We start from the raw sequence: 13,152 nt of genomic DNA, 5'->3' as shown, positions 1-13,152 counted from the left end.
AATAATTTCAGCATAGAATAATTAATGTGTAGATATTGTTAGAGTTTTTTTTAAATCAAATATAAAATATAACGAATGACTCACAAAATCAACACTTAAATATAATAAAATTTTAAATTAATGTTTAACATAACTAGAAAATAAAATAATATTGTAATTGCTACAATAAAATATTATTTCCTTGTTTTGTGTAAAAAAAATTTACAAAAACAAAAAGTGTAAAGAAAAAACATAAAAAAAAAAACATTACAAGTTAATAAAAGGAATAAACAAAAATAATAGTACAAATAGACCAAATATAAATAATAAAAAATAATATTTTTTCAAAAAAAATGCAGAGAAAAAAATTAAAAAGATAAAAACAGATAAAAATCATGAATTTAGCATGCATGTTATATTTTTTTTAATAAAAAAAATATGATATAAGCAAGTTGCTCTAGTGTGTTTTCTTGACATGAAAAATTAAAAGTGTCATGTGAAAAATCTATAAAATTACCTAACTAAATAAATTAATAATTATTTATGTGAATAAATAAAAAATCTCATTAGTAATAACCAGGAAAAAATATAAATAACATATATTTATATGATTATGATTACTAGATTTTTTTTATTTAAATAAATAAAAAATAAATTCATCATAAAAAAACAATAATTTAAATAATAAATACAGACAAAAATAACTAAATAAACACGTATGATAAAAATATTATAAAAGGTAAAAGATGTTAAAAAATATAAAGAATTGATACTTGCTAATATAATGAAAACATATAAAAATAATATAAAAAAACATTGAATAAACCAAATAATCAACCTAAGTGAAAAAATTAAAAATATGACTTAGAATATGATATTGAAATACCTCTGTAAATAACAAGATAAAAAAATCTCAAGAAACAACATTTAAAACAATATTTTTTAAAAAAAATTAACTTGAAATAATTTTTAGATTTATAATTTAGATCACACGATTGAATAATTTTATTGAATATAAACATAAAAAAACAAAAAAAAAAGATTTTTAATTAAATAAATTGACTTTACTTGTAACTTTTCCCTGTATAATTTTACAGTATCAGAGCATAATTTGCGTGTTAGGTTTTATTTGGCATTTGAAATAAATTGATTTTATTTGCAATAAAGACTACACTAGATAATTATCGTTTTCAACTTTATATTTTGTGTCGTTTTCCGTAATGTTCTTCGTAACTTGTCCATTACCCAACAGCTTTGATGTTGATTTCTTTACATCCTTTGACATGAAAAGACATTGAGTTTAGTTTTATCATCTGTGATGTCACGTGCTGGTTTTATTAATGTTTTTGTTAGACTTAATATTCACGGGGGTATATTAGTCAAGTACATGACAAATAAAATTTTAGTTTATTATAAAATATGATAGATCCATAGCTTATATTTGACAAAACTACTTACGTGAACTTGTTTTGGTCCAGCAAATATATAGAATAATATAAATTCATAATTCAGTAGTCATATACTGTATGTATAATCATAATAGATGACACATATATTGACTTCGGTATCTTGACAGAAATAAAGAAGAAAGAATACCCTGATAAAACATTTTTTTATTAATTATCATATAAACTGTCAAATTTGTGCTTTGTTACGTGTTCCCTCGGCTATTGATTTCTTTTCGCGATGTAGTGTACTATATTTTTCAATTAAAAATATATTAAAACATTATTTTTTATTTATTTAATGTTAACATATAAAAATATTATTTATTTATTTAATGTTAACATATAAAAATATATAAAAAAATTAATTTAATATTTTTTTAAAATAAAAAATAATTTGAAAAATATTTTACAAAACAAGTTATAATACAAAAACAAGCACTCGCAGACCAAATCATCGCAACACAGTGCTTTCCAATGAAGCAAACATTGTCATGTTCGTGTGGTCCTGTGGCTAATTAATTGAGATATTTGGATGCAAATTTGATGGAAAATGATCTGAGACTTTTATTTTCTCAGGCATGAAAATAAATAGCCTTTCACTCTAACATTAGAGAGGGGTCATCCTTTCAGTTTATATTTTACACTGATATCACAGTCCTAGAAAACCATCTCAGCATTAAACAGGTACTTGATCTCATAAAACATGTTTTAATTTTTTTATTTACAAGTGAGTGAAAACGAGTGGGCCAAATGTTTTTAAAAAAATACTAGGCTTTTTATCTCTAGAAAGATACATTGCCAGTTTTGGTCATTTTTTTAAATTTTACCTTTAACCTTCATTTTTTTTTTCAATTCAATCATATAATTTTGTGTTCACTGGGTTCTGGGTTGGTGATTTTTATATGTAAGTTTTGAATTGGTGTTTTATTAAATGAAAATTTTAATTTTTTTTAAAATATTTTCAAATCCAGTTCAAAACACACACACATATAATCTTGATTGAAAACATGTTTCACATCCAGTTCAAAACACGCACACATATAATATAATCTTGATTGAAAACATGTTTCACAGAGTATTATTTATTTAAATAATAAATCTATAAAAATCATTTTTTATACTAACTTTCTGTATAAATTGTGTTAATGTATCGGTAAGAAAGCGCGGGTCTTATAGATTTTAAATCATCGACTCTTATAAAACAAGGAAGGATCACAATCTATTCTCTCAACATAGCAACGAAGATGCGAAGAACAATCATTCCCGCTAGAAGAGTAATTTAGTCGCAATAACAACAAAAAACTCAAAATAGCTTTATTGTTATCCTCAAAGAAAAAAATACAAATCAAACAGTAAAATCTCAATTTAGCCCCCAATATATTGCTCATAATCAATCTGGACATAATAAATCTTCTGGTTATATCATTTTTATCCAAACGCGACGTGCACCAGAAAAGATCACCCTTTACCCATCTATTTTATACCATATTTTCTTTTAAAAAAGAAAAAAAAGCTGAATATGCTATAAAGGCTAATCTTAATGCCCAAATATGATAATTTCACTTTTAAACAAGGTCAAGAAAATTTTATTATGATTTTATATTAAAGTTATTTTCGAGAGAGATTGAACCTTGTTTTTGTTCTTGCCTTTAACAACGTTTTTGAAATGTTTTGAATTTTTTTTCTTTTAATTTCTTTATTATTTTAGATTATTTTGACTTGTTAATATAAAAATTAATTTTTTAATATATTTTTAAATAAAAAATACTTTAAAAAACAACCATTATTATAATTTTAAATACTATCATGGTGTGTTAGATGGAAAAATTAACGAAATCAAAAGATTTAGTACTTAATTGATAATTGAATAACATATTAAGTGCTAAAGTGAGATTTCCCAAAAAAACTGTCTGCCTCACCATTTACATTGGTCTCCGTGGCATGCACGCGGCACCTGACCCAAATCTCCATTTTCCCTCTATGTCCCGCCAAACAAAATTGAGCTTTCCCTCATCATTTTAAATTTCGCTCTCATTCACAACAATGAGAGACAGGAAAATTGAAAAACACCGAAAGGACAGCAACGAAACGCAAAAAAGGAGTCCCAGACTCACAGCGACCGAGCGATGGTCACAAACCCTAACAACTCTTTCGCGAAGACAATCTGCTCCATCTGCTATGAAGATCTCAAGCCCATTATCGAAGATCTCCAATCAATCTCCATTTGTGGCCACGTCTTTCACGAACTCTGGTACGGAAACGATTTCGCATGTGCTTAATTTTTCAATTTCTCTCTGCAAACCTGGAAACTAGTTTGTTAAGGTTTCCGTGGTTTATGTTTGAAACCCTAGCCTGCAGCAGTGGTTTGAATATTGTTCGAATGAAAAGAAGCGTAGCTGTCCAGTTTGCAAGCAGAATTGCTCGGCTCAAAATGCCGGTCGCCTTTATTTTCAGTCGGTCGGGGACCAAACCGAACCGTTCGGGGATCGGAAGGCGGGGGAGTGTGAGGAGGATCCTAAGTTGTTGAGTGGAGAAGTGAAGAGATTGGAAGGAAAATTGTCGGGTCTCAATACGATTTTGGAGAGTCAAGTGAAGGAAATGAAGCATCTTAATGAGGAAGTAAGATTGATTTCTCTTATGATTTACATGGTTATTTTTGTCGGTGTGAAAATTTTGCAGAACACCTGGTGTGCAGTTATCTTCGTAGCTGTAACTGACCGAATCTATGGCTATATCAATGAAGTACTTGAAGCAAACCGATTATTTTTGTTCTTTTCCGGGTCTTATGAAGCTATTTTTGTTTCAGTTGTATCTTTGTAAAGATGAGTTAAAGAAAGAAGTTAAATCGAGGACTCATGCAATGGAACAAAAAGCAGCGATTCAGCACCTGCTTCGATTGAAATCTGAGGTGTACTATCGTCTTCACAGTTGTTCTAGATTATTCCCCTTTTCATATCGTTGGTGGTGCTAATTAACTGAATTTTTCTAAGAGGTTTTGGTCAACTGTGTTGTAGGAGCTTGATGCACTGAAGTTGGAGCGCATCAGGCTGCAAGATAGGAATATGGCACTTGCCAAAGAGCTTGTAGCACTAAAGCTGTAAGTGCAGCCGTGCCAGGTCCAAATATACTTTTATTATTTGGTTTCTTGTTATGAACTCTTGTACTTATACGATTAGTAATTTAGGGTATCGGATGTGAATCTGGAGGAAGATGAGGTTTTAAAGCTTGCCTCTTTTGGCAATGAAGCCAATAACAAAGATACCATAGACATTCTGAGAAAGTCCTTGGTCATTCGCAATAAGTAAGCTGTCTATTTTCCGGTTATAGTAATTAAATGTATTTATGGATGGAGAAAATTATTTTGAGTTTTGACATTCAATTGAATTTTAATGCTCCTTCTTAATTCCAAAATGATTAGAGCTGTTGATTCACCATGAAGGATTGTGGTATGATAGCGGTGAGCTTTCTTGCTTGATACCTATCTGTAACGATCAGTGTTTACACTTTACAATGTTTACTGCACTATTTTACACTTTACAATGTTTACTGCACTAACTTTATCTGATAGTTGCTTTTGCTAATGCTAGATTTTACCCTGATTTTTCCACTGAAGAATAACCATGTTGATAATTTATCTGATTTATTCTCACTGCATTTTTATTTAGCTACTTTTTACCATATGTTATCAATGGTTTTTCCTTATATTTACCCGCATCTCTTATTTTTTTCAGGGTATTGATATCTAATATAATTTGTTCTTCCACATTGCTTCTAACAGGACTTACAAAGAATTGATGGCTAAGTGTAACCAACTTGGACAGGGTGAGGCTCGTTCTTGTAAAAGACTCGAGAAGGCAAAAGAAAAAATCAATAAATTAAAGGTAAGTCTGCGAGGACTTTGTTTAAAATTTTCCAATAAGAGCTCGGCCGGGGAATGGCTTAGTCTCTGGTTTGGCTGAAATGATTGTTTTGTTGCCATCATCAGACAAGGGTCAAAGAACTAGAGATGGTTGTTGAATCTAAAGATAACGAAAGTTTGAGGGCTTTAAAAGCTTCAAAGAAGGCAAATTGCAAAGGGCTTGTTGCAGAAGATTTTAAGGACTATTCTAATGCTTTGTCCACAAGTACTTCATGTGCTGGTCCAAAGGAACAACATTGTGTATCTGTGGATCTAACAGGAAGCTTGACCAGTGATCGAGAAAATTTTAGTTTCAAGGGTGATAAGGGTGCCAATTCATCCGAAGAATGTACTGGAATCACTGCTCTAAACAAACAGGGAAATGCTTATTGTGCAAGAGATGAAGCAGCTCTGAATCTTCCTACAGCTGTGCATATAATTCTAGACCCTGATTCAAAACATCAGACCAGAGAGGGTGGGTCTGCTCTTGCAAAGTCAGAAGCAGTTTCTGATATTCACAGTGAAGCCAAAGTGCACAAAACAGTAAACCCATCTGGACCTTTTGGCATAAGAATCAACAATGGTAAGGGCAATGCTCTTGATTCCTCTACAGACGAGGAAGTTATTGTGACTCTTGATGACATCAGAGAAGTTCAACCTATTCTCAACATTAGAAAAGACTGGATGGTGTGTTTGGGAACGTGGTGCAAATTGCATTCCCTTAAATTTTGAATTTTTTTAGCTTAAAATGATTTTTTTATATATTTTCAAATTGTTTTGATATTTTGATATCAAAAATAATTTTTAAAAAATAATAATAAAATTTTATTTTGATGTATTTCTAAGTGAAAAACAAGTTACCACAATTCACAATTCCAAACATAATTTGAGTTAGATGTAATTGGTTTCAAGGAGTGGCTTGAGCCAAACTTTGTGATATAATTACATGCATGAGCACACTTTTGCCCTCTGTAAAATATATATTTTGGAATATTTAATTGTTCAGAATCTGACATTAGCTGTTTATTATGATACTAAACCTCCAGGGGATATATGTTTCTCTAGTGGATTGATGGGTCCTGATGGAACAAACCGGTACTTGGGGAGATGGTGTAAGCGTGGTCAAAGCAACGGATCAGTGGTCATGCAAGGTAAAAGTGCAAGTAGCAGGGATTTAATTTCTGTTGGATCTGATGGGCGAGGTGGTAGAGTTAAAGTGCTGAGATCTATGAATCAATCCTTGTTGGTAGGTAATGCATGTATACAATTATTTAATTATTAGTCTGACACATTTTGGTTTGAAACATCTGTCTTTGCAACTTGTAGCTGCCTGCGTTGGTTGCTACTTCAATACCTGTCACGCAATCATGCCTATACTTATATTTTGTTCTAGGGTATCAATTAGTTTTCTATTCATATCCATTCAACTTGGCTCTTTGGTTTTCTTATCTAGAATCACATATCTCCCTATTACAACCTCGTTATGAAACTGATTGCTTGACTTCTAACTGTGACCTTATGCAGGATGGCAAGGAAAATTCTGTATCTGCCAAGAAGTGCAAGTATGGAGCTAAAACAAGCAGTTTGCAATCTCAAGGCTGTTTACAGATAGAACACTTCTTTGGGAGGGCCAGTCAGTAATCAAAGGTGTGCCCTTTAGTGTGTGTAATGTCTCAGCTATGATATCGTGTCTAAGAAATACTAAAATGCTTTTGGGATGTTTAGAAGGAAATGAAATAGCAATACCTTCTTTCCACTCAATTATACTCGTATGATTTTCTTCCTCTTACCCCAGCATTATTCATAATTTAACCAAGGGGCAAAGTGGTTGCTGTGCTTTTCAGTCTCGCGCAATCAGTAACTTTTTGGGGAGATTACTACTGATGAGATGGTTTCCATTTGGAAATTTGTTGGTACAAAGCATAAACATACGAGGCCAGTATTTATGAGTTTTGATATGAAAGAGGATAACTTTTTTTTTTTTGGATGGCTGTTGTAAGATCTTTTCTTTTATTTTCTTGGTTTCTTAAATGCTGTGTTGAGGAAAATGATTTTTTTACTAGGAAGGCATGGGGTCATTTTTCTCATGATTCTCAATGCAGTTCAACGTTCAACCGGGGGATTGCAAGCTCAAAAATCCAATATATATAAAGCTGAGACACCGGTTACATTAACAATTAACAAAAAAAATAAAAAACTAAAATGTGTAGTTTTCACCGTGCAGCTTTTCATAAATCATGGTAGACCGGGTCATTGCTTTTGTTTCCCATTTTGGTGCTTGATCTTTTTTTACCTTTCATTTTCATCCTTTTAAAGTCAAATTGATGGCCAATTATTTCTAATTTTCTAAGAAAGAAAAAGATTGAAAGAAAGAGAAGCAAAATGGAAAAGACAGTAAAATAGGTGTCAATTTCAAAAGTGGTGGGAAAAGGTTAATTTAGTTGCCCAACTCTTGGATTTGTTTCTTTCCAATCCCTTTGCCTTTTAAAATTTCAATTTCATTATAAAACACTTTTTTTGTCACTATTGATAAAAGTTAGAGTTGCTAAATTCTAGTGGTAGAGAAAAATTTTTAGTTGATATTAATTTTAAGTGCTAAAATTCAACATGTATAATTTGATGAAAAAAGTTTTATTGTGATATGTTTTCACCATTTCCATTGCTTGAAAGTGTAGATCTTAGCATTGAGAAAGTTTTTGAATTTAGATTGATTTTGGATTTTTAGATTGATATTAAGGTATGATTCTCAATGCAGTTCAACGTTCAACCGGGGGATTGCAAGCTCAAAAATCCAATATATATAAAGCTGAGACACCGGTTACATTAACAATTAACAAAAAAAATAAAAAACTAAAATGTGTAGTTTTCACCGTGCAGCTTTTCATAAATCATGGTAGACCGGGTCATTGCTTTTGTTTCCCATTTTGGTGCTTGATCTTTTTGTACCTTTCATTTTCATCCTTTTAAAGGCAAATTGATGGCCAATTATTTCTAATTTTCTAAGAAAGAAAAAGATTGAAAGAAAGAGAAGCAAAATGGAAAAGACAGTAAAATAGGTGTCAATTTCAAAAGTGGTGGGAAAAGGTTAATTTAGTTGCCCAACTCTTGGATTTGTTACTTTCCACTCCCTTTGCCTTTTAAAATTTCAATTTCATTATAAAACACTTTTTTTGTCACTATTGATAAAAGTTAGAGTTGCTAAATTCTAGTGGTAGAGAAAAATTTTTAGTTGATATTAATTTTAAGTGCTAAAATTCAACATGTATAATTTGATGAAAAAAGTTTTATTGTGATATGTTTTCACCATTTCCATTGCTTGAAAGTGTAGATCTTAGCATTGAGAAAGTTTTTGAATTTAGATTGATTTTGGATTTTTAGATTGATATTAAGGTTACTTGAGATCATAAATAAGTTTATCGAGGTTTTTAGGGCATTTTTTACTTTTTTTATTGTTGAATTTTTTAATTAATTTACAAATTTTGCATTGTATATGTTTGTCTTTCTAAAAAATTTAAAAGATAAATAATATGTCATTCACTTTTTAATATATAAAAAAATTGAGGTGATGCACATGCTAAGCTTGTGTGATTACATGGTTTTTTTTTTCTTTGTTTCCAATATTTTGCACTTTGATTCATTAATTTGAAAAATATTTCTAGGTAAGTTCATAGTTTTTTTTATTTTAATATTAGCGAGCACTTTTATTTTATAAAACTTTTTATACTAAAATGTGTAGTTTTCACCGTGCAGCTTTTCATAAATCATGGTAGACCGGGTCATTGCTTTTGTTTCCCATTTTGGTGCTTGATCTTTTTGTACCTTTCATTTTCATCCTTTTAAAGGCAAATTGATGGCCAATTATTTCTAATTTTCTAAGAAAGAAAAAGATTGAAAGAAAGAGAAGCAAAATGGAAAAGACAGTAAAATAGGTGTCAATTTCAAAAGTGGTGGGAAAAGGTTAATTTAGTTGCCCAACTCTTGGATTTGTTACTTTCCACTCCCTTTGCCTTTTAAAATTTCAATTTCATTATAAAACACTTTTTTTGTCACTATTGATAAAAGTTAGAGTTGCTAAATTCTAGTGGTAGAGAAAAATTTTTAGTTGATATTAATTTTAAGTGCTAAAATTCAACATGTATAATTTGATGAAAAAAGTTTTATTGTGATATGTTTTCACCATTTCCATTGCTTGAAAGTGTAGATCTTAGCATTGAGAAAGTTTTTGAATTTAGATTGATTTTGGATTTTTAGATTGATATTAAGGTTACTTGAGATCATAAATAAGTTTATCGAGGTTTTTAGGGCATTTTTTACTTTTTTTATTGTTGAATTTTTTAATTAATTTACAAATTTTGCATTGTATATGTTTGTCTTTCTAAAAAATTTAAAAGATAAATAATATGTCATTCACTTTTTAATATATAAAAAAATTGAGGTGATGCACATGCTAAGCTTGTGTGATTACATGGTTTTTTTTTTCTTTGTTTCCAATATTTTGCACTTTGATTCATTAATTTGAAAAATATTTCTAGGTAAGTTCATAGTTTTTTTTATTTTAATATTAGCGAGCACTTTTATTTTATAAAACTTTTTATAATATTATTTGATTGCCACCTTTTCTTTTGTATTATTTGATTGAATACCATTCATCTTTAGTTTTCTTTAGAAAGTTTATGGCATGATTTTTGTAACATTAGAGGGGCTCTTCTAGGTTTTTTTTTTTTAAAAAATTATTCCATGAATATTCTTTGCTTGTCAATTTTTATTGTTGTATAGTTAGAAAAAAAAATTAAAAATTAAATTATTAAATTCATTCAAACTCACCATCTAGCTTGTAGGTCTAGGAAGTAATTTAAATTAACTCAAGTTTATAAAATATATAATTGCCTCATTATATAGATAAAAAAAGAAAACTTGCAATAATGATGTTGAGGAATTTTTTTTTTATTGATATCAAATTGGATTTTAATAAATTTACATTGTATCAATTTTAATCCGATTTAATTTTAAATTCAAATTAAATAAGGATTTGGTTGAACCTCTTAACTTCTTGGTTTAATATACAATTTTTATTTTTCTTAATGTTATTGATGTCTTCAATCTTTCATTTGTTTATTATATCCGTTACTTGTAATAAAAATATTTCATGCCGCTACAAAAATTACATCGCTAATGGCTACGCATGATGTACTTTTTTTTTCGAAAAATCAAGGAAAAGTAATTAAAAAAATTCAAGTCACATCACTAAGGTTAACTGGTGGTAGATGCAAAAATAAAGTAAATTATTCTCCCATTTTTCAGCGTGTTACATGATTCTTTATGAGCGTGTATCTTTTTGGGTTGATATCAATATTATTGTATGATTTTGGTTGCGATCTCATTTATGCACATGACCATGTTGGTACATGAGGTAAATTTTATATACGGTATAAGTTCAACTTGGGAGGCTATTTGCTGGAGCAAATTGAATACTGCCATTCTCGTTGAAATTCCTGGCTAGCCAGACGAGGAAGGTCATGTATGAAGCCATACTAGCTCTGAAAAGCATGGCCTTCTTTTATTATTTTTTCCCTGGCATCATCCCCTTCCAGCGAAGGGCATGGAATTTTCACAAATACATTATTAATTTCCTGCATGGTTCCCCTGTCGGCCATGTCAGATCCCGGTTTCTTGAAGCTTCATTATTTCAGCCCAGTGGTTTGATTGATTCATGCTGCCTGCATTTTATAACAACCTTGAGATAATGTGAAACAGAAGCATGAAAAGCCTTCATCTCCCGGGGGAAGAAAACGACCGTCCGGGGGGGGGGGGCGAAAAATGTTTATGCGAAAAGAAAATATTTTCTTGTATAGTAAATTAATTTGCATTTTTATTTTTTGAATCATGGTATTACAAAATTGAATTAATGATAAAAATGATGTTTGTGAAAATAATAATTATTACGATGATGATTTTATAATAATGGTGATAATTATATTGTAGAAATCGTGATTATAAAATTATTAATATAACAATAATAATGATAATGATGATAAAAATTATTGTCGATAATATTTTAACAACTATATAGTGATACTAGTAATTGTAATTAATAATAATAATTGTTATAGTAATTTTAATATTAAAATAATAATAAAAATAGTAATGAAGTGATGATGGTTACACTAATAATTTAAAAATGATTAAGATGATGAATGAGATAGCTACTTTAATAATGATATTAGAGAATTATGGTGAGATGATAATAAAACAAAAATTATATAATAATAAGATGGTGATGATAGTGCTGGCTATGATTGTTGAAGTGGTTGATTTATATTATGAATTAATAGTATAAAAATATTAACTCTGTTCAAGAGTTAATTGAAAAAAAATACTTATCATTGCTCATTAGTTAAAAATATTAACTCTATTAAAGAGTTAATTGAAAAATGTTTTTTTTATTTAATTTCCAATATATGTTTTACATTGAAACAGGAAAAATGTTTTCCTGTAAGAGAGAACAGGCCGTTAGACCAAGATTGTTTGTTATAAAGGATTAGAAGAAGTTGGTTGACTAATTATCTTCAAAGACAGAAAAACAAAGCGTGCATTGATTTGCTATTGAATTAATCGTTTTGGTCTCAGCACGAGATTTTTAAGTGTTGTATTCGGAAAGCAACGTGCTGTAGAATGCAAAAAACTGAGGCAACAGATTGTTGTCAACCTTATTGTGCTCGAAGGGTGTCGCTGTCCGAGTCTTGACACTGGTTGTACGGCTATTGGGTGGTGAGTGAGGAACGAGTCCATAGTTTTCATGCGAGTAGCACGTGAGACAAGAGGATGTAAATTTTGGGGAAAAAGTTTGTTTTATCGTACCCTTAATGGGACAATTCAATTCGGACACTCTTTGCCATTTTTTAAGTAAAAGTCTATAATAACCTTTCCGTCCGAATTGAAAGTTCTTAGGAGGATAGAGATGTACAGCATGATTCTTAATTACGTTTCACAGCAATCAATCCCATTTTTGCTTTTCACGTGGTGTCATAAGTTTTCCTTTTTCTTTTTATTTCAGTTATGCCGTGGTAAAAAAAATGAGCCAGTGTGAAGAAAATAAAAATATTTCTTAGGCACTTTTTATCTTAATTATTAGACTTGGTTTAGTCCGGCTAGTTAACCTCAGTGGCTTGACAACCCAGGATTTGGTTGGGACAAGTAAGTAATATTTTAATCTAAACGTCATCATTTTTCTTTTAAAGAAAACCCTATGTTAACTAGGCTAGATCTTCTCCACCTCTAACATGGATTTTGGGTTGAGTTAATCTCTAAGTTAGGTATTATTATTGTTCGACAACTTAGTTTATTTTTTTATGTAATTTTATTTAATATTAGATGTGGTTGTGTGTTTTATTTTTTTCTATTAAATTATTTATCGGTCTTATAAATTTAGTTTTTATTTATCAATTTCAATTTTAAATATTAGATATGTTGTAAGTGGGGCTTTGTAATTTTTTTATGAATTAATCCTAGTCTCGTGACCATAATTATAGGTTAATTTAGCTATATAAATGTGTTTGGCAGGTTAACTTAATTAGCTTAAGTTTTTATGTTCTATTTTTTTTATTAGATTTTTTTCTGACTTCATCCAATAATATTTGGTTGATTAAGCTTTTAACTTGTTTTAGTTTGCTTCATATGAAGTCATTCCGGTCTTATAATTCAAGCTGTGGATTTGATAGGTTAATCCAGTTGACTTGAGTTGTTTTTGTGTTTTTCTTAAATCTTTTTCAATTTCATGCTTTAATATTTAATTTTTTTAGAATTTTGCTTTGTTATTTTTTAAGATTT

General features: G+C 29.7%; 1 protein-coding gene across 3 annotated transcripts; it reads left to right on the top strand.

The window, feature by feature from the left end:
• Positions 1-3,404: 3,404 nt before the first annotated feature.
• Positions 3,405-7,309, top strand: LOC105134358 (RING/U-box superfamily protein). Of its 3 annotated transcripts, none has more exons than XM_011038759.1 (9): positions 3,405-3,678; positions 3,779-4,046; positions 4,234-4,335; positions 4,442-4,524; positions 4,612-4,728; positions 5,206-5,308; positions 5,413-5,908; positions 6,372-6,575; positions 6,850-7,309. In XM_011038759.1, the coding sequence occupies exons 1-9, from the start codon at positions 3,554-3,556 to the stop codon at positions 6,897-6,899; spliced, it is 1,548 nt and encodes a 515-aa protein (XP_011037061.1). In that variant the 5' UTR covers positions 3,405-3,553; the 3' UTR covers positions 6,900-7,309. The 3 variants fall into 3 exon arrangements, with proteins under 3 accessions (XP_011037061.1, XP_011037046.1, XP_011037053.1); XM_011038744.1 differs by having other exon boundaries at positions 3,406-3,678; positions 6,372-6,571; XM_011038751.1 differs by having other exon boundaries at positions 3,406-3,678; positions 3,779-4,049; positions 4,237-4,335; positions 6,372-6,571.
• Positions 7,310-13,152: the final 5,843 nt, after the last annotated feature.

This window comes from Populus euphratica, unplaced genomic scaffold (genome assembly GCF_000495115.2).
Source record: "Populus euphratica unplaced genomic scaffold, PopEup_1.0 scaffold2.1, whole genome shotgun sequence".
NCBI lineage: Eukaryota > Viridiplantae > Streptophyta > Magnoliopsida > Malpighiales > Salicaceae > Populus > Populus euphratica.
This window is presented reverse-complemented; position numbering and strand designations above follow the sequence as displayed.

Bases quoted from the DNA above. Each gene is read 5' to 3' on its own strand.
- LOC105134358 (XM_011038744.1), top strand. From the start codon at position 3,554: ATGGTCACAAACCCTAACAACTCTTTCGCGAAGACAATCTGCTCCATC. The intron at 4,047-4,233 runs GTAAGATTGATT...TTTTTGTTTCAG, and splicing joins TGAAGCATCTTAATGAGGAA to TTGTATCTTTGTAAAGATGA. The intron at 5,309-5,412 runs GTAAGTCTGCGA...TGCCATCATCAG, and splicing joins AAAAAATCAATAAATTAAAG to ACAAGGGTCAAAGAACTAGA.